General features: G+C 45.2%; 1 protein-coding gene across 5 annotated transcripts in view; it reads left to right on the top strand.

Annotated features, from left to right (window-relative positions):
* Nfrkb (nuclear factor related to kappaB binding protein) overlaps window positions 1-27,272 on the top strand; it is a 31,842-nt gene extending 4,570 nt beyond the window's left edge. For 2 of the 5 annotated variants that reach the window (XM_013511175.1, XM_005378552.2), the window contains exons 3-26: window positions 781-982; window positions 3,555-3,682; window positions 5,400-5,574; window positions 6,066-6,203; window positions 7,870-7,943; window positions 8,756-8,840; window positions 9,327-9,507; window positions 9,739-9,847; window positions 10,061-10,187; window positions 10,434-10,499; window positions 14,132-14,211; window positions 14,316-14,362; window positions 15,313-15,373; window positions 15,765-15,939; window positions 16,963-17,069; window positions 17,959-18,082; window positions 18,301-18,380; window positions 18,525-18,745; window positions 18,842-19,112; window positions 19,570-19,782; window positions 21,804-22,571; window positions 24,801-24,907; window positions 25,583-25,718; window positions 25,825-27,272. In XM_013511175.1, coding sequence (XP_013366629.1) covers window positions 781-982; window positions 3,555-3,682; window positions 5,400-5,574; window positions 6,066-6,203; window positions 7,870-7,943; window positions 8,756-8,840; window positions 9,327-9,507; window positions 9,739-9,847; window positions 10,061-10,187; window positions 10,434-10,499; window positions 14,132-14,211; window positions 14,316-14,362; window positions 15,313-15,373; window positions 15,765-15,939; window positions 16,963-17,069; window positions 17,959-18,082; window positions 18,301-18,380; window positions 18,525-18,745; window positions 18,842-19,112; window positions 19,570-19,782; window positions 21,804-22,571; window positions 24,801-24,907; window positions 25,583-25,718; window positions 25,825-25,950 — 3,801 coding nt within the window. In that variant the 3' untranslated portion in view covers window positions 25,951-27,272. The remainder of the gene's footprint in view (window positions 1-780; window positions 983-3,554; window positions 3,683-5,399; window positions 5,575-6,065; window positions 6,204-7,869; window positions 7,944-8,755; window positions 8,841-9,326; window positions 9,508-9,738; window positions 9,848-10,060; window positions 10,188-10,433; window positions 10,500-14,131; window positions 14,212-14,315; window positions 14,363-15,312; window positions 15,374-15,764; window positions 15,940-16,962; window positions 17,070-17,958; window positions 18,083-18,300; window positions 18,381-18,524; window positions 18,746-18,841; window positions 19,113-19,569; window positions 19,783-21,803; window positions 22,572-24,800; window positions 24,908-25,582; window positions 25,719-25,824) is intronic. The other 3 variants (XM_013511177.1, XM_005378553.2, XM_013511176.1) reach the window with 3 other exon arrangements.
* Window positions 27,273-27,604: the final 332 nt, after the last annotated feature.

Genomic DNA, 27,604 nt, shown 5'->3' with positions numbered 1-27,604 from the left:
TGTGAATTTCTTAACTCCCTTCCCTATCATTGTTTTCCTTTTCTCATCTTGTTGGTTTTTCTTAGGTGTTCCCTCTACTGGGCCTTCCCGACTCTGTGTGCTGCTGTACGTGTTCTCACTTCTATACTGCATGAAAATGGTGTGTTTGTTCCCCTTGCTCCTCGCAGCAAGTGTGGCAGTCTAGCTGAGAGTACTCGGCACATGTGTAGCCAGTGTGTAGCAGTGAGTGAAACTTGAACTTCATCCTGCTGCCCTCACTTTCAGCAGTGACTTCTGCTCAGCTTCTCTCCCTGTGTTCATCTTTTCTTGCTTCTCAGTTTGAGGTGACTTCAGATGTTTACCCTCATACTCTTGTTGACAGATGTTTCCCAAATGGGATTCTTTTTACTGAGATAATTTTCCTCTGGATTATTATTTACTGTGGATGCAAGATTGTGGTTTACATGTTATCTTTATAATTTCTAAGTTTGAGAATTGAGTAAAGATCATTGTAAATTTTAGTCATTTAAAAATCTTGGATGGGACCGGGGTAATAGCTTAGCAGTACAGCGCTTGCCTGGTAAGTGCAAAGTCCCAAGTTTGATTCCTGACACCAAAAAAAAAAAATCTTGTATGGAATGATGGTTGCACTGTAAATGTGAATTCCTGAAAACCATTCTACTGTATAATTACAAGGGATAAGAGGTAAGCTTTCTGTTAATATCTATGTATCTTCCTATGCACACACACGAAAACTTAAACACTTACTTTTCTGTTCACTTTTTCCCTAAATTCTCCTAGCCTGAGATATTCTTCGATGTTGTCAGCCTCTCCACATGGCAGGAAGTACTGAGTGACTCTCAGCGTAAGCATCTCCAGCAGTTTCTGCCTCAGTTTCCCTCAGACAGCACGGAGCAGCAGAATGAGCTCATCCTAGCCCTATTCAGCGGGGAGAACTTCCGTTTTGGAAACCCTCTGCACATCGCCCAGAAGCTTTTCCGAGGTCTGTAGCTCTACTTCTGTTTTTTATAGGGTGGAGAGTGGGGACACATTCTCTGACATGGATGTGCCTTTCTTTGTTTTATTTTATTCATTCTCATGTACAGAAAGCTAAGCCAACCCAGAATGCTTTTGGGTAATTCCTTGCTGCCTACACTATTACTTTTTAAATAAAATTTTATTGACAGAAATAGAAAATATCTACTATAAACTCATCTGTATAACCACCACCCAGACCCAAGAAATAAAACAGTCCCAGCATTCCCAAAAGTGCTCTTAATGAGAAGTCTAAAATTAAAAAAACCCAGCTTGCCATTAACTTTTTTTCCCCTACAGAAAAGATGATCTTTCAGCACCAAGCCTTTGAGCATGTATATCTTTTACCGAAGAATTCTCCCACATACATATATTTCGGTTATCTGGGCCAAGAAATTTAACACTGAACAAATAATATCATAGAACATTCCATGTTGAAATTTTCTTAATTGTTCCTGAAATGTCCTTTGTAAGTTGCTATTTAAATCCAGGGTCTGCTAAGGTTTTATGCATTGTTGGAGTCTTAAGTCTCTAGCTTTGTGAATTGAGGATCCCGGGCCTTTTAATTTCTAGACAGTGGCATTTTTGCAGAGCCCAAGATACTTGACCTTTAAAATGTCCTGCTTTCTGGGAATTTGTCTTCTTCTTGCTCCATAATTAGATTTGTATTCAGTGCTTTTGGCAAGGATGCTGTCTGGGAAGTACCCTTCCGGCTGCGTCACCTTGGGAGGCGCATGGTGTCAGTTTTCCATTACTGGTAATGCCATGTGTGAGCGCTTTGTTAAGTGATGTTTGCCACACTTTTGATTGCAAAGGTGCCTGTATTCCTTTATTTTTAAAAAGAAATCTGTGGGGAGATACTTTGGGGTCATGTACTAATCTTTTTTCACATATTATTTATTTTAAAGAATAAAAAAACAGTAAAAATGATGCACAATTTCAAAACAAGATGAGTAGCTGGGTTAAGTGGGACCTCTCCTTCTAGTTTTGTGAGGAATCTCCACATTGATTTCCACAGTGATTTTACCATTCTACACTCTCACCAACAGTGGAAAAGGGTTCCTTTTCCCTCACAGCCCCTCCGGTATTTGTTATTGGTTGATTTCTTGATGATAGCCGTTCCTTCTAGGGTGATATGGAATCTCAGTGTTGTTTTAATTTGTATATCTTTAATGACCAATGATGTTGAACATTTTTCATGTGTTTGTTTGTCATTTGTATTTCTTCATATGAGAAGTGTATAGTATTCACCCCAGATGCCCATTTTTGGATTGTGTCTTTGAATTTTGGGGGCCTGATTTCTTTTTATGTTCTAGATAGAAGTCCTTTGAGGTGCAGTGAGCTAAAATTTTGTCCCAATTTGTGGGTTTTCTTTTTACTCTGTTGCTGATTTCTTTTGATGTGCAAGAACTTTTTAATAAGATGAGATCCCAGTTATGGAGTCTTTGAAGTATTTCCCATGCAGTTTGGTTTTTGTTCATGAACTCTCTGCCTACCCCTATGTCTTAAAGATTTCTGTGTATTTTCTCTTCCAGTAGATTTAGTGTTTCTGTTTTAATATTTACTAACTTGTTTCTTTAAAGCCCTGCTTACACAGTAGTTTTGCTTCCATTGGTGATTCTAGCTCAAATGAACTATTACTTCAGGCATTGCAGAGTGATTTGGGACTGTTCTTAAGTCACAGCCTGCCCTCTGGCCTATGGAGAGGAACAGAAGAAGCTGTACCTCCCCATTTCTGGGTGACGTTCTGGCATGATGGCCTGAAAAACTAGAACATCTTGAGTTGGGTTAAACTGGCCAACTTGACAGTTGCTTGAGACTGGAGCAAGCAAGACTATAATTTCAAATTTCTCATTTCAGGATTTAAAATCAGACCCTCTCCTCTTTTGTGGCGATGGGGGTTGAACCCAAGGCCTCTTGCATACTGTGCAAGTGCTATACCATTGAGCCATACCCTAGCTCCACTTTTTTTGCTCTTAAAGAGAAGTTTTAAGAGACAGGGTCTTGCTGTGTTGCCCAGGCTGGCCCTGAACTCCTGGGCCCAGGTCATCCTCTTGTCTCAGCCTAGCTGGGACTACAGGCATGCATTTTCTCTTTTAATGGATTATTAAATAGGAATTCTCCTTGTGGCTGGTAAAGATCTGTTTCACCTAAGCTGGGGCCTCTGCTGGGAGTACCCTGTCTACCTGCTTATGGAGCAGAGTGAGGGAAAGGGAAAACTCCTTGCATTTAGAAGGGTTGTGTAAGGGTAGCATGCTTCCCCCAAGCAGTATGGTAGCCTGGTGAGGACACGGACAAGGAATGAGGCAGAAATTTGTGTATATTTTATTCTGATTAGTGTGGTATTTCAGTTCTAGTTTTAACATGGTTATTACAGTTTTTAGCCTTACTTGAACTATCATTGTTTTAAGCGTTTTTTACTTTTGGTTCTATTTCCTGATTCTTATATTCACTTTTCTATTTCGTTTTGTGCTACAACTATACCTTAAATATTAAGTATTGGTTAACAGACATATATCAGCTGTACCTCTTTTTTTAAGATGGATACTTTAATCCTGAGGTGGTCAAATACCGGCAGCTATGCTTCAAGTCACAGTACAAAAGATACCTCAGCTCGCAGCAGCAGTATTTCCATCGGCTTCTGAAGCATATTCTTGCTTCCCGGAGTGTAAGTAATGCTGGGAACTGGGTATAAAACGTGGCCAGTGAACTCCCGGGTGTCATGACTTCAAATAGTAGATGCAAGACATAAAAGATACTACTAAGATAAACATGCTGCTAATTAAACTATGTCTTTGTGTTTTATGATCCATTTTAAAATGTACTCTGGCCTGGTGTGGCACACGCCTGTAATCCCAACACTCAGGAGGCTGAGGCAGGAGGATTGTTATGAGTTCGAGACCAGCTTGGGCTACAAAGTGAGCTCAAGGCCAGCCTGAACTCCATAGTGAGACCTGTCTCAAAAAGAACAACCAAAAAAAATGTACTCTGATTTCAGAGGTGTTAAAACAGAAAAAGAAAGTGCTTCCTAAAAGTCTAGCATGTACAAGGCCCCAAGTTCTATCCCTAGCACAATAAGCAAACAAAAAAACCACAAAAAACTTATCCTCACAGATCTTACCGAGAAAAACAGATGGATTGGAAATCTGTTAGAGGTTATTGAGGAAAACTAGGATGCTCTGAACTGATGTTCAGGTGTGCACAGGCCTCTGAGTCCTGTGATGTTGTGGAACATAAAGCTCAGTGGCCTCTGGGTTTTTTCCAGCCTGATAATTCTTAGAAGCAGAGTGTTCTGAGTTCTTAAAGCTTCAGTAGAGAAATACAGTACTTGGTTGTCTAGTAGAGTATGTATTCCCTTTGGAGCAATTCATCATTCAGATACTGATTTTCACCATGTAATACAGGTTAAGTAGTCCTTATCTGAAATGCTTGGAACCAGAAGTGTTTCAGATTTCTGATTTTTTTCAGATTTGGGAATATTGGCTACACATGGTAAGATATCCTGGGGATGGGACCCAAGTGTAAACAAAATTTGTTTGTATTTTACTTGCATCTTATATACACAGCCTAACGGCAGTTTTATACACGTTTAGTACGTTTATATTTTGACTTCTACTTGCTAACGTGTAGTCAAGTATGGAATTTGACTGTGGTGGTATGTGGGTATCATAAATCCACGACTTACAAACATTTGAGTTATGAACTTTGACGTATAATAAATAACAGGAGCAACTTACGTGTTTGCTGGACCTTGTCACAGTTGTGCTGCTGTGTGCTTATTGCACAGTGCAGTTGTGTACAGTGGTACGGTGCTCAGTCAGAGCCCAGGATGTCCGGAAGCAGGAGGAAATGCAGTGGTGATGTGGAGGGGGCTGCTGGGGAGCACAGAGCAGTTACCATGGAAACAGGTGAAAATAACTGAGAGACAATAGTTTATTTACAGTTGTACTTTACCAACACTTTGAGGTAACTGTAAAAGTAAAAATAGTTTATTTACAGTATTTTTGTGTGTCTTTTAGGTTTCTTATGCTTTTCTTTGTGTCAAAAGTGTATAAAACTCATTTTGTCAGACTTAGGAATGAGTCTAACTTACGAATGTTCTTCTGGAGTGGAACTTGTTTGTAAGTTGGGGATTCAACTGTACTCATAAGTTCGGGATTTTAGAGCATTTCAGATTTCATATTTTTGGATAAAATATGCTTAATCTGTAAACAGTATAGGCCCTTTTTATTTGCACATAGTCATATATCTGCTGCTTTCTTTGTGATTGGAAGGGAGGGAGCTGAGTTTGTTTAGTATTGAAGAGGAAAAAGTGTAGACCTGCAGTGTACAGCTTTCCAGAGCAAGCTTTGGGGATGACACGGACCCTCCTCTGACTTTCCTAGGATCTGCTGGAGATGGCCCGCAGGAGTGGCCCAGCCCTTCCCTTCCGACAGAAACGCCCTTCACCATCCCGAAGCCCTGAGGAGCGGGAGTGGCGGACCCAGCAGCGCTACTTGAAGGTCTTGAGGGAAGTGAAGGAGGAGTGTGGTGACACAGCTCTGTCATCTGATGAAGAGGGTGAGTGTCCTTGGGTCCTTGGGGCAACTGGGTTATTGGAGCCAGAGGTAGCCACTTGCCCAAGTAGCGTCTGAGTTGTCTTGTCTGGGGGTGGAGAGTGGGACTTGTTAGCTGTGGATCTTTGAGTTCCCGAGACATTGCGTTAGGTGGGACTGACTCCATGTCCTAGTTATCCCTGTGCTCATGCAGCACTTGAGTTAGATGCAGGGCAGGATCTCTCCACAGTAGGCCTCTGGTCCCATTGTACCACTTGAGAGAACTGCTTTTCTCCTTACAGGAGAGTAGTAGTGACTGTTGGCCTGCTGCAATGCGACCCCATCACTCTGTTGAAGTCTCTCTTCCTGGAAGAGCCGTTTAAGTGACCTATGTGTGCTCCAGCCCGTCTGGGGAAGGGTCAGAAAGGATTGTGGAACCCTGGCCTCCATGTTGTTGACTTAGCCCTGTTGAACCTAAATGGCCACTTACCCAATCTCCCCTATTGGAGTCCACAGCCACGTTGGATTTACAAGAAAAATTTTCTTTTGAAGATCTCAGCTCATGGCTTCCGAGCTCTCCAGCACGTTCTCCTAGCCCTGCGGTGCCCCTGAGGGTGGTGCCCACACTTTCTACCACGGATATGAAAACTGCAGGTGAGAACCCAGCTCATGCTGCACCGTCCTGGGAAGCTGTGGTGAAGAAGTGAGAGCTCTCTTAGAGGGAGGCAGGGACTAGATTTTCACCTGCCAGAAGCAAAGCAGTGTTCTTTAGACTTAGGTGATTTGGAGTTTTTGTACCATTCCATGGTTTTACATCTACAGACGGGCCTGCCTTCTTCCTTTTTTTTAATTAGTAAATGTTTACAGTACATGATAATTGTATTCTCCTGGGGCCCGGTACATGTACATAACACATTTTAATTCTTTTTTCATCTGTTTCCCCCCTCTTCCCTCTGTTCACCTCTTGTTCCCTTTTGTATTTGAGAAAGCAGTATGTCCTTACTTCCTGTTACCTATCATTTATTTTGGACTTATTTGTATATTGGGTTTCTTATGTAAGAGAAACTATGTGATATTTAAGCTAGTGTTTGATTTACCTCACTTGGTCTCATGGAACATCCATTTCCCTACACATGACTCAAGTGTATCCTTTTTTATGGCAGAGTAGTAATCCATTGTGTTCCTTATCCATTTATCTGTTGATGGCCATAAGGCTGCTTCCAGGATTTAGCTATAATGAATTGTGCTGCTCTGAATATAGGTATGCAGGTATCACTGTAATATGATATCTTTACTCTTTCAGGAAGGTACATAGAATAGCTGAGTCAGTGGAATTTCTATTTTTAGTTTTTTGAGGTACTGATTGTACCTGCAGTGTGGACTCTTCATACGTATTGTGCCTTCTTTTTTCCCCACAGCCTCTCCAGCATTTGTTATTTGACTTCTTCAAGATAGCCATTCTTGCTGGAGTTCTGGAATCTTAGGGTTGTTTTAATTTGTATTTCTCAAGTGGCCAGTGATGTTGAATATTTTTTGTGTATTTATTTGCCATTTGTACTTCTTCATCTGAGATGTGTCTGTTCATTTCAGATGCCCCCCCACCGCTTTTTGTTTTTTTAAAGACAGGGTCTCACTATGTAGTTTAGGGTGATCATGAACTCACTGTGTAGCTCAAGCTGGCCTCAAACTCTCAGTGATCCTCCTTTCTCAGCTTTCCAAGTGCTGGGATTACAGGTGTACACCATGATGCCCAGCCAGATGCCCATTTTTTGATTAGGTCTTTAAGTTTGAGAAGGTCTAATTTTTTTGAGTTCTTTATATATTGTAGATATTAGTCCTTTGTCTGATGAGTAGTTACCAGAAATTTTTTCCCATTGTGGAGGTTGTCTGTTTATTTTGAAAATTACCCTTAGGAGCTGATCAGCTGATATTTTACACTAAAGAGCAGAATCTTAAAATAGCAATCTAGGGGAGAATTAAGTAATAGAACATAGGGGATAACTAGTGCCATAGCAGTTCCTTAGAATGCTGGTGATACTGGAAAAATAATTTGTATTTGGAATAGGAATGAAAGGACAGTGTCAGCAAACTGCACTGTGTATTCAGACCAGCTGAGTAACTGAGTAATTTATTGGTGTATACAAAAGTGGAAGTCCTGACCCCATGACTGAAGATTTTTGGTGCTTTTAGTACCCAGGACTTGGAAGGGAAACTCAAGAGTATCTTGCGTAAGAATGTCACAAGTGACCAAGAAGATTTAAAGTAGAGCATCCCTGCAGTGAATGACCTAGTCCATGTGGTTTGGTTCATTTTCTCTCAGATAAAATAGAACTTGGGGACAATGACCTGAAGATAATGTTAAAGAAGCACCATGAGAAGCGAAAACATCAACCAGTAAGATTGGGATGGGTGTGGCCACTCATGGATTGAATGTCATGTCTGTTTCTTGGCTATCCTGGGTGAGGTACTAGTTATCCCCACCTCACTTAAGGTTTCTTGTTATTATTGTTAGGGTCAGGAGTGACACAGGCTAGTTAGCATTAAAGATAGAAGCCAAGAAATGCATGGGATTTATAAGGCCTGCTCAACAGTGTCTGGTTCAGTCTTTTCTGTGCCACTTGTTGGTGTATGAGTGCATTGTGGTTTCTTTGTTAGCGGTGCTCAGAGAGCTGAAGGAGCTTGCCCGTAGTTCTGTTACTAGTAAATGCAAGGACCAAGAATTGACCCTGTGCTCTTCCCTCTTTGTACTTGTTCTTTTATCCCACACAACTGAATTGAGGTGCCCCCAAGCCAGAGAGTAGAGTGGAGAAAGGGCACTCCATCCAAGGCAGAACAGCAAGGTGGGGAGAGTCCCACAGTGGGACTGAGCTGAGTTTTCTCCATCTTTTCTAGTCTGTACAGTATTGCACAGTTCTTTTAACTTCTTTGATTCTTAGACTTTGTAAAATAGAACAGAATTAGCCTGAAGAGCCTGTGAGATAAGGAATGCCGAAGAGCTGTGTGAAGTGTAAACGCCATACAGCAGGGGCTTGAACTGGGTTCTCCTGTGGACCATGATGATGAACAGTAGTCTTATTTCTGCAGTTTTGTAATTCAGCAAGCTTCCTCAGGAGTACCTGGCAGGCATATCTGTTAGGTAATTTGGCAGTCATCATTAGTCTGCTCCTTTTGGCCTCCATAACCAAGTCTCTGACTCTCACATCTAGGATCACCCGGACCTTTTGACAGGGGACCTGACCCTCAGTGACATCATGACCCGAGTAAATGCTGGCAAGAAGGGCTCTCTAGCAGGTAAACAGAAAGACGGTTGGTCATGTCTAAGTAGCCTTCACTCTGCTGTTAAATGTTATGAGGCTGCCTCCATCTAGCTAAAGTAGGTGAAACCTTAGTCTCCATGCTGATCACCTTTGTTTTTTTAGTGCCTTTATTAATTTAAAGTTAGTGCAGCCTAATGATTGTAACATCATTAGATGTTAAACTGGAACTGTAAATCACTTATTGAGTTAGGTGAAAATATCTGTATGTCTGGCCAGGTGTGGTGGTGCATACCTTTAATCCTAGCACACGGGGCTGAGGCAGAAGAATTGCCCAAAGTTCAAGGCCAACCTGTATTACACAGCAAAACCCTATTTCAAAATTAAAAAAAAAAAATCTATATGTCTTATTATGAGACGTTTCTGTATTTGGTGGGCTTTGGGAAATTGTATGCAAGTAAGACCCCTTACCTCCTGACTAGAAAATGTAGTTTTGTGACTTGTGTTTTTTTCTACTTCCCAGCCTTATATGACTTGGCTGTCCTTAAAAAAAAAGCAAAGGAAAAAGAGGAAAGGAAGAAGAAGAAAATAAAGCTGATCAAATCTGAGGCGGAGGATTTGGCTGAGCCTCTGAGCAGTACTGAAGGGGTTCCATCTCTCTCGCAGGCCCCGTCTCCACTAGCAATACCTGCTATAAAGGAAGAGTAAGTGAGCAGCAGAGATTGCAGGGGTGGGTGGGTCCGTGCAGGGTTGTCAGTTCCTGGGGCTGTGTGAGCTGGCTGTGAGTGTGTTGAACCTGCCAGTGCTGCCAGGGACCAGGTAGGAAAATGTGTTGTGTACCCCTTTCTTGTGACTGTACGCCTCAGAGGCCTTGAACTAACCTACAATGTGTTCTTCGTCTTTTTAGTTGTTCTTGTGTTTTCTTCCCCCCACAGGCCCCTAGAAGACCTCAAGCCTTGCCTTGGAATCAATGAGATATCTTCTAGTTTTTTTTCTCTTCTGTTAGAGATCTTGCTGCTGGAGAATCAGACTAGCCTTCCTATGGTAAGAGCTTTGAAAAAGTCACTTGTACATCGAAGGTTTGAAATTGTCACAAGTTTTGATGGTCACTAGCTTTAGAAGCAGCTCTGTAGAGTCCAGGCTTCACAGCTGACTTGCTTTGGGACTGGAGCAAACCAGATAATGCACCCAGCTTGCTTGCCGGGATGCTGATGTTGGAAAGAAATCTCACTGGGTCCCGCCTTTCCTCTCCCTCAGCTGGAGGAGCGCATTTTGGACTGGCAGTCATCTCCAGCCAGTTCCCTCAACAGCTGGTTTTCTGCGGCTCCCAACTGGGCTGAGTTGGTGTTGCCTGCCCTACAGTATCTTGCTGGAGAAAGCCGAGGTAAAGAGTTTTTATTTTGGAAGATTGCTGTGGTTTTCTTCTTTTGCTTAGTTCTTAACAGTAAATGGCAGCCGTGTTCATTTGGACTGTTGTACCTTTGTGTTTTGCCCTGTCTCTCCTACCCTTGATGTCTCTCCACTCCTGATACACCGTGAAATACTGAGAATCTAGCCTAGAGCTGTGGGCTACTCTGAGCTTAGCACTCCGTGACCTATGTGACTTGTACATGTGATCTCTTTGTTGCAGCTGTTCCTTCCAGTTTCTCTCCATTTGTTGAATTCAAAGAGAAAACCCAGCAGTGGAAATTGCTTGGTAAGTAATTCACATTACTAGCTAGTCCTTCGCTAAGCTGCTTTTGCCTTCTAGTCAGTGCCTTCTAGGAGATTGGCAAGAAAGGAAATATTAGACCTCACTTTTCTCTGCGGAGGAATTCTTCAAGACATTTTGTATCTTTTTCGGTACAGTCTTCATCCCACACCCTCCCCACATGCTCCCTAAGCTGAAGTGGAATTGCCTTTCTGCTGTGCTGCAGCCTGCAGGGCTATTTTATAATAGTGTTAGAATTTGTATTAATCACACCAGTGGTTTTAGATTGATTTGTAATACAGTTACTTTTCTTTACTGAAAATGGGACTTGCTATTGAGGATATTGAACAGTGCCACATAAGCTATTTTTAAAGAAGAGGGTCCTTATTTTTGTTTTAAATTTATAAGGCCTTGCTTAGAGTGTTAGTTATAACATGCGTCTAAAATAAGATGGAAAGCAGTATTGGTTTTATACTGAAATTAACAGATACCGAACCTGTGGCTACAGAGTGCCAACTGTATGTAGTAAAGGACACAGTCGAGGCTGTCCATCACCTAGAGAGAGAGTCAGGTGGGAGAAAAGGGGGTGAGAGCTAAGCCTTGAGAAACTCCATGGGAGAGGCAGCAGAATGCAGCGCATGTGCAAGGAGGGACTGCAGAGACAGGAGGAAAGCCCAGAGGTGGTTGGCTCTTCGAAGCCAAATGATTTTGAGTCAAAGAAGTGGGTAGCAGTTACCGGCTTTCATTGTTCCTGAAAAGTTCAGTAAGATAAAGATAAGCTTTGTTGACATGGAGTAAAGGGCATGTGTGAGACCAGGATCTCATTCTTTTTTGTTGTTGTTTGGTACCAGGAATTGAACTTACAACCTCAGGCTTGCCAGGCAGGCACTGTGCCTCTGGACTATATCCCTTTCCCAAGGGCTTCACTCTTGCTAGCTGAGTGCTCTACCATTGAGCTGCTTCCCCAGCGGCCGTTAAATTTTATTTTGAGATGTAAATTCACTGGGTTGCCCAGCCTGGCCTTGAATTTGTGATCCTCCTGCCTCAGCTTCTTGAATAACTGAGATTATAGGTGTGCACTATCATGCTTGGCTCTTCGTGGATTTTTAATTAAGAGTAACTCCTTTTCGGAAGGATGATGCCTGAGGACAGCATGAAAGGCAGGTCACTCATACTGGCTGTGCACATTGACCATCTGACTGGTGGCCGGAGCTGGTCACGGTGAGAGTACTTGCATCAGGTTGGCACACTGGTTCTTTTAGGATCAGGTACAAGTATTTGAAGCCCATGTGGACTAGATTTTTCCTGTTAGTGGTGCTCAACTCTGCCTTGTAATGTGGAGCAGACAGGCAGTAGGCAGATGAACAGGTAGGGCTGTGCGCTATAAAACTAAAAGACAGGTGGTGAGTTTGCTGCCCCTCGCGTACACCATGGAAGTCTGCAGCTCAGTTAGTCAAGGCTCCTTTTCCCTGGTGCCACTTGACTGTGTCTGGCACACAACTGGTTAAAGAGCCAGCGAATCTAAACAGCTCTTTCCAGAAGTTTAGCTAGAGGAGGGACGAATAGTAAGATTACTGTGGCCAAGAGAGGAAGCATTCAAAATGGGTGACTGTAAGTGTTGTCGGGAGGGCTGTGTTTGGAATGGGAAGTTGAAGATGCAGGAGAGGAGCGGGGAGGCATCATCACGTTCACCCAGGGTTGGCGCTGCATGGCAGGGAGCAGTGCAGAAACGGTGGGTACGCAGCAGTGGGCTTGTTAGTCTCCTGTGGGAGATTTGGTCTGCGGATTATCCAGTGTGGAGTAGGAGGTGGGAGGGTGAGAAGGGAGGTTTGAAGAAGGTAGGGAGTCCCTCCCAGGAGCATACAGAGCAGAGTGACTGGTGACAGTGTTGGGATGGGCATGCAGCTGTCACGGTGAGCTGCTTATCATTGACCTGTCCTGGTACTCCGCCTCTTCGTGTGCTTTTTTTCACTCAGGGATCCCTCAGCAGCCCAATTGGAACCATAGAGAATGAGTTTGAATTTTGCCAGGTGGGAATGTGTAAAGGTCAAAGGGCAGAGGTAAAGTTACTACTCTGTTGGGAAGTGCATTATTGGAATGATGGTCTTGGAATCTGAGTACTTTAGACGCCTTGTATAAACAAGATTGTACAGTCTTTGTTCTGGGAGCCTTAACAGAGGCTCACCCATATTGTTGGAGATGGTAGGATTTCCTCTCTTCTAAGGTGAGTAATAGTCCATCTTATTTTCTTTATCCATTCATTCACTGATGGACATTTAGGTTGTTTTTGCATCTTGGGGTCTTAGTTACTTTCTTGCTGGGACAGAATACCCAACATTCACAAGTTAAAGGAGGAGAGCTTTATTTTGGCTTACAGTTTGTGGGGGTTTCAGTCCATGGTCGGCAGGTTCCAAGGCTGGGTGGCGTGGCAGAGGAGAAACATGTCATGGTGTGGCCACAGGAGGAGGGAAGGAGATAAGACCCTTCCAGGCAATACCTCAGTAACCCACCTCCTCTAACCAGTCTTCACCTCCCAGCATTACGTTTAGCTGTACCCTCACCAGTGGACTAACCACTGTGAGTATCCCGTACCCTGATCCACTCACCTCCCTAAAGCCCTGCTAAGCAGTGAATGGACTGCATGTGCTTTTTTCTGGGCTGTTTTGGAACAGGTTTTTGATTTTATTTGGTTTTCTAGAACTGGGGAGAAATACAGTATCTGAAGCCCTCTCTAGAGGGTAGGAGAAGCTTATCTCTGTCTCCTGACTATAGGATATGGCTGTGAGGAAATGAACAGCCAGCACCCTCAGGAGTCAGGATCAGGGAGAACTGGATTTCATACCAAACAGTAATAGAGGAGGGTCAGGAGAAGATGATTAGGCTGCGGAGGAATTAATTGGTTGTGAAGCAGCATTTCCAGAAGCATAGTGGAGCGGGGAGGGTAGTCCTGAGGTAAGAAGCAGAAAAGTAGTGGTTCTGGGATTCGACTGGCACTGGTGGTATGTGTTGGCTGGTGGAGTGAAGGGAAGCGTCCCGGAGAGTGTGGTGTTAGTACCTCTCGGGAAGTGCAGCTAGCTGTGTTCTCACACAAGCAAGTGTAGGTAGTGGTATCCGGAGCTGCCTTTTAGTGTGGGCAGGAATGCGAAGAGCTGCAGTAGGGGTCCAAACATTGTGACATGGGAGGAGGACGTGGGGGGCTTTCATCTCAAGGTGGAGTCAAGCTCTTTCCTTACTCCAGTCTTCTGGCTGCTTTGGCAGTGTGCAGGGTGCCCAAGACCCCCACTAGCCAGGAGATGGGCTAACCTTCCTGAGGCAGGCAGTCAGGATTCCCTCTGTGACTCCTACCACTTTTAGAATTTGTTTTAATAAGTGCTTTTTCTTCACTTGCTGCTACACTCCATGAGGCAGAATGCACAGATGACTCCAGCACTAGTGGCCAGTCAGTAAATGTACTTACTGAGGGAGCGATTTAATTAAGTGACATCCAGGAATGGTGGTTCAGACAGCCAGTGGATTTGCAGTGTGTTGCTGCAGGGCCTGATACAGTCTCCCTGGCATGCATAGAGCCGGTAAGGAGAAGGTGGGATTCTGAATAACACCTTAGATCTTTTTGGCTTTTTATCTCTCCTTCCCCCCAGGTCAGTCCCAGGATAACGAGAAGGAGTTAGCTGCACTGTTCCAGCTGTGGCTAGAGACAAAAGACCAGGCCTTCTGTAAGGTGTGATTTTTGAAATAACAGCTCTTGCTCGTTGGGTTACCAGAGCCCTCAAATCATTGAAATTGTTTAGTTCATTTACCTATTAACATTTTCCTTTTCTTCAGCAAGAAAATGAAGACAGCTCAGATGCCACAACCCCTGTTCCTCGGGTGTGAGTATAATACCGTAGTGGTGGGTGGTTTCCTGGGAAGCTGTGGTTTATAGTCTTGCCATGGTTCTGCTGACTTGTCTTAGTGTGTTAGAGCTGTAACGTACCCTAGGGCTCCTAAGAGGCTGTTCGTTCTCACCTGCCTCAGCCTAGCTTTGGAGGGCAGTACACGCTCCTTGTAGAATGTGCTGATTGAGGGAGGGGATTGTGCAGTAGGGTCTCAGAGGGGTGATGATCTGCCTTACAGTAGTCATACTGTTTTCCATGTGCACACCTCGTGGGATCCCATTGAGAATAGTTCATCTAGTCTGGCTACTACAAAGGAACTGGGTAATGAGGTTGTATGAAGGTTGGTGACAGGACCTCTGCTAGTTTATGTCCCTTGACATCTAGTCTTTGGTTATTTATATCATGTTTTCTCATGTTGATGTTTCCTGTCTGGTGTGGTTCTGAATTAGGTTTTTATTTTTTTGCAGTACTAGGGATCAAATGCAGGGCCCTGTGCATGCTAGGCAAGTGCTCTACCACTGAGGCATCCCCCCTGCAGTTAGACTTTTGGAACTCCAGCACAGAGACCCAAGTGTGTCAAAATGTGTTGTTCACGTAGTAGGGAGGAGTAATTTCCTTAGGAGGCAGGAAAGATAACCCCTGTAATCTGTGATGCTCGAAGTCCCTTGTTCCCTAGGACTGAATTTTTTGCCATTAGGTTGGGCTTACTTAGCAGCAGTACTGAAAATGCTAGGTAAAGATGTCTTTCTGACCTATGCAGTATTTTTTCTGGATTTCTAAGAATCCAGTAATATTGGAAATATCAACAGGAATTGCTTGGTAGGACCTAGACAGTGGACTTGGCAGTAGCTGCGAGGAGAATGATTCTGTGTGCCAGAGCAGGTGGCAGGTCTGTGGCCCTCTGGCAGCTCTCAGAGTTGATGGAAATTCTTTCTGTGTTCCAGGAGAACTGACTATGTGGTGCGGCCCAGCACAGGCGAGGAGAAGCGGGTGTTTCAGGAGCAGGTAAGGAACTCCTAAAAGGAGTGTAAGGCTTGGTGTCCATGAGGTTGTGCAGAGGGAGGTGTGAGCTCACTGTCCTTGAGTCCACCTGGAGGAAGGTCAGCCTCACCTCAGACATCCTGTTGCTTGTTGGTTAGACATCTGATTCTTGTCGAAGGCAGAAGTGGTGTGAGGGTGGAAGTGATGTGCAGAAAGGGAAGAGAACCATGTTGATGATCTTTCAGCAACATGCATTTTATTTCCTTGTCCTTTGCCAGTGGCTGTGGAAGGTCATCCTTTTCCCACTGGGGTTTCCTCCTTGTGTTAATCTCTCCTCATGGATCCCCTTATTATACAGGAGCTCTAAGGAGAAGCCCACTCATTCTGAGTCATGAGCCTTCTCTCTTCTTGGTAGGAGCGTTACAGGTACAGCCAGCCCCACAAGGCGTTCACCTTTCGCATGCATGGATTCGAATCTGTGGTGGGCCCAGTGAAGGGTGTGTTTGACAAGGAGACCTCCCTCAACAAGGCCCGTGAGCACTCCCTGCTGCGCTCGGACCGGCCGGCCTATGTCACCATCCTGTCTCTTGGTATGTGTATCTGTTATCAAGGACTTATTTTTTCACCCTGTAGCTTTTCTTGTGTGGGAAGTACTGGGAATTGAACTCAGAACCTCACGTTTTCTAGGGCAGGTGCTGCACCACTGAGCTGTATCCCAGTCCCCTTACCCTCTGTCTTTTCTCAGGACAACTCTGTCCTCTCCTCACAAACTCACTCCCCTCCTTACCTCCTTCACCCGGGTCAGGCTTATTACTACTTAGAAGCTTTGGAGTGTGAGAGATGAAATGGGGATTCTGGCCCTAGAGGTTGATGGCAAGAGTTGGTGTTTCTTCCTGAAGTTAGGCTCATGTTTATGTTTATTGAGGAATTTCTCACAAGCCAGCTAAACAGAGTAAGTGGTAGGGGTTTGCTTCTACAATGATTTTTAGGTACCATGAATCCCTTTGGCCATCAGGCAAAACCTGTGGATCCCTTCGAAGAGTTACACTTTTAAAGGCATAAAACAAAGTGTCTAGAGCTTTAGAGGAAGTCCTTTGTGTAGAAAAACCTATCACGATGTTAAAAAAAAATTTATATGCAAAAATAAGTTTTTGTTATGATAGTAAATGACAAGATTGCACAGCAGGTCTTAGAACTTCTGTAACTTCCAAATGGGGATGAATGTAAATTATATTTTGAGTGGTCTTCAGTACCTATAAAATACGAAAGTATGAGTTGTGGTACAGTCCCAGCATGGCCATTACATAGTTTACAACCTTTGTTCATAATTGAAGGAAGTGCTAAATTTCAGTGAAAGATGTCGCATTTTTATTTCCCAAGTTCGTGGACCCCACTGAGTGCCAGGGAGTCTGTTGCCCTTCAGTCTTGCCTGACTGAAGAGTGTAAGAAACTCGAGGGGCAGACTGCTGGCCACTAGGGGGCATGTGTTCCTGACGCTGATGGGAGGCTGAGCAACAGGAACCACAGGCAGCAGCGCCCCAGCACGGGTTGGGCTGTTATTCCTCAGCAGAACTGTGACCTGACTCCTGGACTTTGCTTTTTGGTGCCATCAGTTCGGGATGCCGCTGCTCGCCTGCCTAATGGAGAAGGCACACGGGCAGAGATCTGTGAGCTGCTCAAGGATTCTCAGTTTCTTGCTCCAGATGTCACTAGCACTCAGGTAGGCTGGAGAAACAGCTTTGAACTGTTTGTTTCAGAATGGATTTAAGAAAACTCACCAGGAAATGGATCACTTTTTTCTTTTGTGCTGAACCTCAACTCTAGGGCCTTACGCATGCCTGGCAGCACTGTACCAGTGAGCTGCATGTTCCCCACAGCTGCAGATGCTAATGAAAAATTTTTTTTTTTAAACGTGGAGAGAGGGATTTGAGATGGACTTGCTGTGCAGCCCAGGCTGGTCTTGAACTCACGATTCTCCTACTTCATCCTTCCGAACCCTTAGATCACAAGTGTTTGTGCCACACACAACATAAACTTTTTTTTGGAACTAAGAATTGAACTCAACCTTGCACTTGCCAGGCAGGCGCTGTGCTGCTGAGCTACATCCCCAGCCCCTCAACATAAATTTTTAAACAACTGAAAAAACTAGATGTGTTGCTGTGTGCGGTGTAATCAAGCTCGAGAGGCTGGGGCAGGATGATCACAAGCTCATGGCTGGCCTGAGAACAGAGTGAGAACCCTCCTCAAACAAATAAAAAGTGACAAAACGAAAAAGAAGGAAAGGACATCTTGAAATACGCAGATAGTGATGGCCAAAAACTTGCTGTCAGTGAAGCACAAATTTGACTGTAACCTTTCCTTCAGCTTATAGTACGGGAAAGACTGCTGCAGTTACTGAGTTCATTTCATCCTTCCAGTAGGAGCAGATCAGTATCTTAGCAGTCTTACAGCATATTTTGTCTGGCCAAGTGCTTTGGTGAGCCATTGGGAGGACACAGCCGGGCTGAAATAGATCAGTCGCTTTGATCCGGTGGTTTTTCTCTGTAGTCCAAACAAGTTCCGTTACTTAGTTCTGACTTGTCCCTTGCTTCCCTCTGCCCCGATCTTAGGTGAACACAGTAGTGAGTGGTGCACTGGATCGCCTACATTATGAAAAAGACCCTTGTGTGAAATATGATATTGGACGAAAGCTGTGGATCTACTTGCATCGCGACCGGAGTGAGGAAGAGTTTGGTACGTGAGGCCTGTGATCAGTGTGTCCAGCTAGACTAGGGGTGCTTCTGACTTTCCTGGCTCCATTATCCTTCTCATTGGCATTTGGGCAGGAGATTTATGGAGGCAGGATGCAGTCCAGCAGTGAGGCTGACAGCAAGGCCTTGGTTTTTAAAGAAGCCCCTCTCTTCAGTATGTCATGGTCAAAGTCTTGTTGAAGTTACCACTCTTATTCACAGAGCGGATTCACCAAGCCCAAGCAGCTGCAGCTAAAGCCAGAAAAGCTCTTCAGCAAAAACCCAAGCCCCCTTCCAAGGTGGTGAGTGACCTCATGTGAACATCGGCCTGAGGAATTCGGGTGGAACAGCTGGATGCATGCGTGGCTTTCACTTAGCTCTGTGCGTCAGGGGCCATAGGGCCCATGGTCTTGAGATACCTATGGTGACTTCCTTCTTCCTTCTAGAAGTCCAGTAACAAGGAGAGTTCCATGAAGGTCCTCAGCAGTGGCACTTCTGAGCAGAGCCAGATGAGCCTTAGTGACTCCAGCATGCCACCCACCCCAGTTACTCCTGTAACCCCCACCACACCAGCGTTGCCCGCTACACCCATCTCCCCTCCACCTGTGTCGTCAGTGAACAAAAGTGGTCCTACCACTGTCTCTGAACCAGCGAAGTCCAACTCAGGGTAAGTGCCCTGTTTCTTCTCTAGCTTTTTCCTAGAGTCCTTTTTTGTTCTTCTCCTAAGTTTTTGGTATTGCTTTTTCCCTGATTTTCCTCATAGGGTTCTTCTGGTGTCCTCACCAACAATGCCACAGTTAGGAACAATGCTTTCCCCAGCTTCCAGCCAGACTCCGCCCAGTTCTCAGGCTACTGCTCGGGTTGTGAGCCACTCTGGCTCTGCTGGGCTCCCCCAGGTACGAGTGGTGGCCCAGCCCAGCCTTCCTGCCGTCCCTCAGCAGCCAGCAGGGCCAGCACCGACATTGCCACAGATGCCAGCAGGACCGCAGATCCGGGTGCCAGCCACTGCCACACAGACCAAAGTAGTGCCCCAGGTAAACAGGGAAGCTCAGGTCATTGGGAACAGGGGCAGTGCACCCCAGGGTCGGCTGATGAGTCAGGAGGCAGCGTTGGGAAAGAATGGAGAAGCTAGGTTGTTGCTGTTGCTGATGAAGTTCACTAAAATAATTCATTAATGTTCAAAGTTGGTTAAGCACTTACTCTTTTTGACATCTTGAAATCAGACCTTCTAAGCAGTTTAGTGATTTACTTGGGATTCTAATAGAAGAAGCCTCGTAGAGGTGGAATGTGAATTCAAACCTGTGAGTCTCAGTCTTAGCCTTCTTCCATTGTCTTTAGCCATGCCAGTGGCTGGTTGTATGATTTTTCAGCATTGTGAGCCTCAGGCAGTGTGAGGAGCCCTTCCTGGGGCTGACGCATGGGAGACCCTGTTGAAGTACTGGTCTCCATCTCACTGTCTAATCGAGCATTTGATCTCATGCCCTGAACTAGGCCGTCATGGCCACTGTTCCAGTCAAAGCACAGACTGCAGCAGCCACTGTGCAGCGGCCTGGCCCTGGGCAGACGGGGCTCACAGTGACAAGTCTCCCAGCAGCAGCCAGCCCTGTGAGCAAGCCAGCCGCGAGTTCTCCTGGAAGCTCCGCTCCAAGTGCCTCCACAACTGCTGTCATTCAAAACGTCACAGGGCAGAACATCATCAAGCAGGTGGGTAGGCTTGATGGTTGTGTCCTAAAGCTGAGGGTCTGTGGGTGTGAGCTTCCTGAAGTGATTGCATGCCTGTGGAGAAAAGGTTTATTATCTTTGACCCTTAGGATTGAGTTCCCATCCAGGGCAGTGCAGCCTTTGTGGCTGCCCAAGAGATTCCTTCTGTTTCCATGTAATTCACCATTTGGTAGTTGAATTTCTGGATTTAAAGTTGCTGCTTCATAAACTTATTAAGTTAAATTCCTATGGCCATATTTTATTGGCCTTTCAGTTTATCGCTACTAATGGTCAGAGGCATTGGAGCTTTCCTGGTTGTGAATGTGAAAGGATAACTATTGCATGTCAAAGAATTTTCAGGCAGACTAGCATTTAGTACTAAGAGAAGTGCCTTCATTGAACTGTGTGTGTGTAGATGTGAGACAGTCTCAGCACTATGGATAGACACTTTCATTACACCCATTTATAGATGAGGAAGTGGAGCCACATAGTGATGATCTAACCTTTCATTCAATATCTTCATTTCCTTTTGTGTGGCAGGCACTGTGCTAAGGACTGGGGAGTGCGTGGTGTATTAGTAGACTAAGCCCCTGCCTTCAGGAAACTCAAGTTCTCCCAGGGCGCAGAGACAGATAACTACATCAAGCAGCAGCCACCTGTTTGGGGGCAGTGAAGGTGTGGTGAGATGAGACTCACCATATGTTACTCTTGAGTGGACACAGCTGAACTGTGGGTTTGTGGGTTTTTTGAAAATGGGCTCCAAAGAGTGTAAGGTGAGAAAGCAGAGACAGTGAGGAGAGGTGATTTTTAGAGGAATTTTGCTTCTAAAATGCAGAGAATTGCGCTGGAGTGGAATGTGGGTGGGAGTGGACTAAGGGAGGGAGAGGTGGGGTGGAGCCACTGTGAACTGGCTTGTTGGCACCTCTGGCAGAGGAGCAGCACAGGGACCACAGAGAGGAAGCCCTGAACAGGCTGGGGCCTGACCCATTACTCCTGGGGGATTGGGCTTCTGTGGAAGTTGGTATTTGAGAGCAGGAAGTCTGGTCCCAGAGCTCCTGCTTGTAGCCATCCGGCTGCACTGCTGCTGTCAACATGGAGACGGCCCAACCCTGAGTAGACACGTTAGAGGTATATGTATAAGCTTTGAGTGGTAAAGTGATAAATCTTGGTTTTACTGTGTTTTCCCCAAGATAAGGCTGATTCTTACATTTTTTTGGCTCCAAAAGATACAATAGGGCTTATTTTCAGGGCACCAAAATTCAGAAAACATTTATTTCACATGAAGGTATTAAGTATGTCTATTACAACACAGTATGTATTGAATTAGGAAGATTTGTGTTAGGTACAGCTATGTCTGTTTTTAATCAAGTGTGCATGTTATTTGTGTGTTGTGTCTGTATCCGATTGGTCATTTGGCAGTGTCTCTGGTTCATCTGTTATATAGGCATTTACTGCTCGTCCAAAGGTGCCTGCTTGAATATTTACAAATAATTATAATTTATACTATCATTTAAGTATTAATACCAGTAATAATTTTTTATATTTAATTATATATTAATATTATAAAGACTCATTTGTTGTGTGTTGCAGTGGATGTACTAAATGCATGTGTTTGGCGATCTTAGCTGGGTCTTGGGGATTACATTTTGAGCATCCTGACATGTCATTCTAGGGCTTATTTTCCAGTGAAGTCTTATTTCTGGGGAAATGTGGAACCTAAAGTATTCCAGTATAGATGTGGCTCAGTGCTGAGGTCTTAGATTTAATCCCTAGCACCCTTTCTCCTTAAAAACCCCCACAACATTCCAGTCTCCTACTCCTTCCTCCCAGAAGTGGAGGAAGATAAAGACTCATGAGGTGATTATTTCTGATGCTGGGTAAAGGATGTAGGCTTGTTACATTTTTCTCTGTTTCTGTGCATGTTTACCATTTTTCAAAGTAAACATTTAAACTATATGGAGATTTGGCTGTGTAACCAGTTAGTGTCATGAATCCTTTTATCAGTGGGTGTTTCCCCCATCTAGGTGGCTATCACTGGGCAGCTTGGTGTGAAGCCCCAGACGGGCAACAGCATTCCACTCACAGCCACTAACTTCCGTATCCAGGGTAAGGATGTGCTGCGGCTGCCTCCCTCTTCTATCACCACAGATGCTAAGGGCCAGACGGTTCTGCGAATCACTCCGGACATGATGGCCACGTTGGCCAAGTCCCAGGTTACCACTGTCAAATTGACCCAGGATCTCTTCGGGACAGGAAGTGGCACTGCAGGCAAAGGCATCTCTGCTACCCTACATGTCACCTCCAACCCCGTGCATGCTGCCGAAAGCCCTGCCAAGGCCAGCTCTGCCAGTGCGCCTACATCTGCCCCAGCAGCTACCACCGTGGTCAAAGTGACACCTGACCTCAAGCCGACAGAAACCTCGAGTTCAGCTTTTCGCTTGATGCCAGCCCTTGGTGTAAGCGTGGCAGATCAGAAAGGAAAAAACACAGTGGCCTCCTCAGAAGCAAAACCGGCTGCCACCATCCGCATCGTGCAGGGCCTGGGTGTGATGCCTCCCAAAGCAGGCCAGACCATCACTGTTGCGACCCATGCCAAGCCAGGGGCCTCGGTAGCCAGTGGGTCTGGAACTGTCCATTCTTCAACTGTGTCTTTGCCTAGTATGAGTGCTGCCATGTCCAAGACTGTGGCTGTGGCTTCTGGGGCCGCAAGCACCCCCATCAGCATCGGGACAGGAGCCCCCACTGTGCGGCAAGTCCCAGTCAGCACCACAGTTGTGTCCACGTCCCAGGCTGTGAGTAGCATCCGTGGTAAAGAGCAGCCCTCTGCTCAGGAAACGTCTCTATAGGAATGGAAGTAGAAACCCTGTCTGTATCAGCTCATTTGACCCAAATAGATTTACTTACTGGTAGACTTTGTTGTTTTCTTTTGAAGCTTATAAAACTTACAGATGCATAGTATATGTATACAATTTTATAAAATATTAAAGAATAGTGCTGAAAGCACAGAGTAAAATATAAAGTTTCTTCCACTGCTCCTCCAGTTCTCCCTTCATAAGGGCAAATCATTGTTGCTAATGTGGCATTTATCCTTCTGATCCTTTTCCTGAGTATTTTCATTTGTATACACATAGTTTAAAGAAAACAAAACCAAACCATGAGGCTTCTGAGACCTCCATCCATCCATATAAAGTTGCTTGCTTGCTTGCTTACTTTTTTAAAAAAGGTCTTGGGGATTATTCTAGGCAATACACAGACATTGTGTTCTTTTTAATACAGCAATCCATAGAATGGGTTGTGTTGCATGCGACCAAGGCCACCGTGAATGCTCTTGTACATGTGCTTGAAGTATTTCTGAAGTAGAGATTGATGGTTAGGAGGAGTCATGAAGGTGCATGTATTGATGCTTACATGCTCTAGTTGCACTAGCACACAGGCCACATCAGCGTACATTTCCATCAGCAGGCCCGCTGTCTTCCTTGGACCTTAGTCAGCTGAGTGGAAAGCACTTACTGGTGGAAGGCAGTGTTGCTTTCTGATCACTAGTGAGGTTGAGCATCCATTCATGTGAAGATTGGTCTGTTCTCTCTAGTGATGTATAGATCATGGCTAGACTTGCAGTATTTGGCTTTTTCATATTGTTGAAGGTGGCCGTTTATAATTGTATATGTAAGAAATGTTTTCTTCTGGTCTGTCCTCTTTTTTTTTTTTTTTTTTTGGCAATGCTGATAAAGGAGGACACATTAGTAAAGTAAGCAAACCAGTAACCCTAACAGTGTGGTTTAAAAGAACATTGTTTAGCTTTCTATATCACACCTGAAGAAGTAAGGAAGCAAGGAAACTGCTTCCCTACTGCCCCTCTCTCCCCCCTCTTAAACCCTCCTAACATGAAGGTCTGCAGTGGGGTGTCCTTATTACCTTCAGTCAGGGTAGACACAACTGGAGAGTATTTGGTAGGGCAGGAAGTAGTAGGCAGTACCTTTAGTTCTAATTACTATACTGCTGATCTGAGATGCTGTAAGCACCCTTCAGAAGGAAATAAAGTCATGAGTGAATCCCTATGGAAGCAGCATCTTATGGTGTTTGCCTGCTGCCATCTGGAGTGGGTTAGAGATTGTGAGTATGCTCGGCAGAGGTGGCATGCTGCCCTGTCAGTGCCTGGCCACTTCAGAATTAGTCTTCTCCACGCCTTTTCCAGGTTAATGTATAAATGTAGTAAAACACTGGGCTTGGAATAAGTTCAGTGGCAGAGCCCTTGCCTAGCATGTCTGAAACCTGGGGTTTGTTCTCCAGCACCATGAATAAAAACCAACCAAGCAGTCAAGTGTTAGAAATGAGGCAGCCTAAGAACAGGTGGTGGGAACAGTGACCATCTCAGTATTCCTGAAACCCCTAAGATTCTCTTTTTCTCCTTGTCGTCATCCTCTTTGTGGTTCTTCTCATGCCTTCTTGACTTTGAGGTTGCCCTTTTCTCTGGATTGACTTTATTATTAGTGTTCCCAAGCTAACCTTTCCTGTGTGTGGGAGAAACAGAAAGCACCTGGAGAGTGTGGCTTGTTCCACCTCTGTGTGCTCTGTGGTTCTCCCCCACTGAGCCTGCATTCCAGAGATGGGGGGGCTCTGCACTTCCTGGGTTAACTCCAGAACACCCCATCCTTCCTCATGTTTGTTTCACCACAGTCTCTGTGTTGGGAGCACCAAGGTGTGTAGGCTGCCTTTCGGGCTCAGAATCTAGGCATATGCATAAGTGAATACACACTTGCCTTTGTGCTTGAGGTACAGGTTTTATCCTAATGAAAACAGATAAGTTGCTGCCCTTGAGACAGCATGAAAGAAGATGCTGCCAGGTCAGTTGACATCTCAGTGGCAGGTGAACTGTTTTGTAGGGCTGCCTAGGTCTATATTCCTGGTAGGGACTAAAAATGTCTATAGTGCATGCTCCTCCTTTGTCCTCTCTAGGTGACACTTGGTGGTTTTCCTCATCTCCTGCTATGCCACTGAAACTGATTGCGCTTTCTTTGTAGGGGAAGCTGCCTACTCGGATCACAGTCCCGCTCTCTGTGATTAGCCAGCCGATGAAGGGCAAGAGTGTGGTCACAGCCCCCATCATCAAAGGCAACCTTGGAGCCAAGTGAGCGCTATTTGTAGGGAAGGGCCCAGCTTGGCAGGGCCTAGGGTGCTTTTAACAAGGGAAATTTGTGTGGTGTTTTTGCTTTCTCCCCTGCCCTTGCCAGGGTCTCTCTTCCTTTCTGAGCTCATTAGTAATATTTATTGAACTCCTAGTATTGTGCAGGCTGACATTGTAGAGCAGGGAGAGGAATTATAAAAAAGTAATATATTAAGTGGTAGAAAGGCAAAAAAGGGGTGGGTGGGATATGCTGGGTTAGAGGTGGTGTGAGCCTCAGGTCGGACTGAGGATCCTCCCCTTGAGCAGGTGACATTTTCCTGTGCCCTGACTTAAATAGGGACAAGGAGCACGGTGCCCTCTACAGTGCTGAGCTGGGGAGGGTGCCTTGCCAAGAGCACACCTTTCTGGAGTCCTGCTTTTCTGCTTGGTAAGGGTGTAGAGCCTAGGGCCATTTTATTCTTCACACTGGGGGCTTTTGGGCTTGTTTGTCTCTTTCTGCTGCGAGAGACATAGAAGTAGAAGGAGCATGGTCTTAGTGCTGGTTCCAGTTGAATCCAGAATGCTGGAATTTTCATGGGGCACTAGACCTCCCTGTTGACCTTGCGTGCATGTTCTGGATCTGGGCTGGAAGAGTATCCTGCAATATGGTTATCCCTTACACCTGCTTTCCCTCCACAGCCTCAGTGGCTTGGGCCGCAATATCATTCTCACGACCATGCCGGCAGGTACCAAGCTCATCGCTGGCAACAAACCTGTTAGCTTCCTTACTGCCCAGCAGCTGCAGCAGCTTCAGCAACAAGGTCAGGCCACACAGGTAAGGCTGAGGCAGCTCTGCCTGATCAGGTGTTTTGTTGTTTTCCTGTTTTTAACTGCTGAGCCCGCTTGCAATCTGCCTACCAGACCTTGTCTTTTTTCAACAGGTGCGCATCCAGACTGTCCCCGCTTCCCATCTCCAGCAGGGCACAGCTTCCGGTCCCTCCAAAGCTGTCTCCACGGTTGTTGTGACCACAGCTCCGTCTCCTAGACGGACACCTGAACAGCAGTGACTGAGAGTAGCTTCCATGAGGGACCACGCCTGATCTGTTCTGGCTGAAAGGAAGGGAGCAGGGGGCTGCGTCTTCCCCTGAGCTTGTCTGCCTGAGGCAGGCCAGTGGGAGGATGAAAGCAAGAGCAGCCTAGATTCTGCTGTCGTGCTCCAAATAGAGTCCCAGTTCAGGCCGACTCTGCCTTGTACCAGTCCAGGAGAAGGTTCCGGTAGTGTGGGAGGTCACAGTTACATCATACAAGCCAAAGTTCACCCCTGCGAGTAGGGAAGGCTTACCAGTTACACAGTGGCAGGTGGTAGATGAGCCTCATTTGATGTGACAGTGGTATTTTTATCTTCTGGTCTTTATGACTCAAGGTCTTGATACGAGATTTGTGTCCAGAAAATTTTATGTAACTTATTTTTTTAAAGAACCTATAGTATATCTTTGTCAAATAGAAACCTGAGCTGCAGTGCCCCACCCCAGTCTTATTCTTTTGACCAGAATGAGAAAAGAGCAAGAATTTTGTTAAGTTGGTGGCTAACCTGATGTCTATATATAGTTGCAAGGCTGTAAGATGGGGAAAACGTGTAGGAAGTAAGGTAGTGTGAATTCCCTGAAACAGGATTAGTTTGGCACTGCCTCTTGAAGATGGTGTTGGGACTAATCATCATCCCTACTTTCATGTGCCAATGTTATCTGTGGCACAGCCATTCACATGAAGTCCACAGCCATGGACAGAGCGTAGAGGAAGGACAGTGAGGTGCTACTTTCATAGCACAGACTTTGCATTAGTTCACTCATTGTACATTCTGTTTTTCTGTAGACCCAGAGTCACAGACTAGGTTTTTGGCACAGGCCACCAGTTCTTATATAAACAAAAATTTTTTGGAACAGACTGTTCTCATCCATTTAAGTAGTATGTATGGCTGCCTTCAACTTAGAATGCAAAATTAATTAATGCCATAGAGGCTGCATGGTCCGTATACCCAAACTGTTTCTTCTGTAGCCCTTTGCAAATAAATGTCATTGACCTGTGTTCCAAAGGAGAGTTGGCAGGAGGAGAGGGGTCAGAGGTGCAAGGTCTGGTGTTGCCTGGCAGTCCCGCTTCAGAAGAGGTCAGGCTGGGTTTGAAGTCATTTATTCCCGGCTGTTTTCCACTTCACAGCCTTTGTCAGCTATAGGCAGAGTTCAGGACAATGTCTTAGAAAGTCCTAAGTTCAGAAGGCACTGGTGGTTGACAGTGTTGGGCAGACGTGGATGGGCAAACTTCTCTGCAGTGACAGGACTTCCCTATCTCGAAAGTACCTAAATTATTAAAATTTTGTCTTTAATCCATGGAATTGTAGTGATTATCTCTTGTGGGGTCTGGGTGGGGAGGTAAGTGGAAATGGGTGATTTAGAAGGTAGCTGGGCTGGAGTTGGGGGCCTGGACAAGTTACAGAAGAGGGTTAGTGGCTTGGTGGTTACCTTGTGGTTTTACCATTTCATCTATCAAATAGATGTCCTTGTTCTCCTTTCAACTGTGAAGATGTGAGTCTGAGTTGAAGAAGAGAGCAAGATGAAAATCCAGTTTTCTGATCCTGTGTTTTCTTTCTGCTGTCTTCTGAGGGGAGGTGGCTGGGATGTGCTGTGGTGAGTGTTGGGGGCAGTCAGGGTTGGGAGGTGGAAAGCT

The sequence above is a fragment of the Chinchilla lanigera genome, unplaced genomic scaffold, assembly GCF_000276665.1.
Source record: "Chinchilla lanigera isolate Chin_1 unplaced genomic scaffold, ChiLan1.0 scaffold00011, whole genome shotgun sequence".
Classification (NCBI taxonomy): domain Eukaryota; kingdom Metazoa; phylum Chordata; class Mammalia; order Rodentia; family Chinchillidae; genus Chinchilla; species Chinchilla lanigera.
The sequence above is the reverse complement of the archived record's forward strand: the minus strand, read 5'-3'. Positions and strand labels throughout refer to the sequence as shown.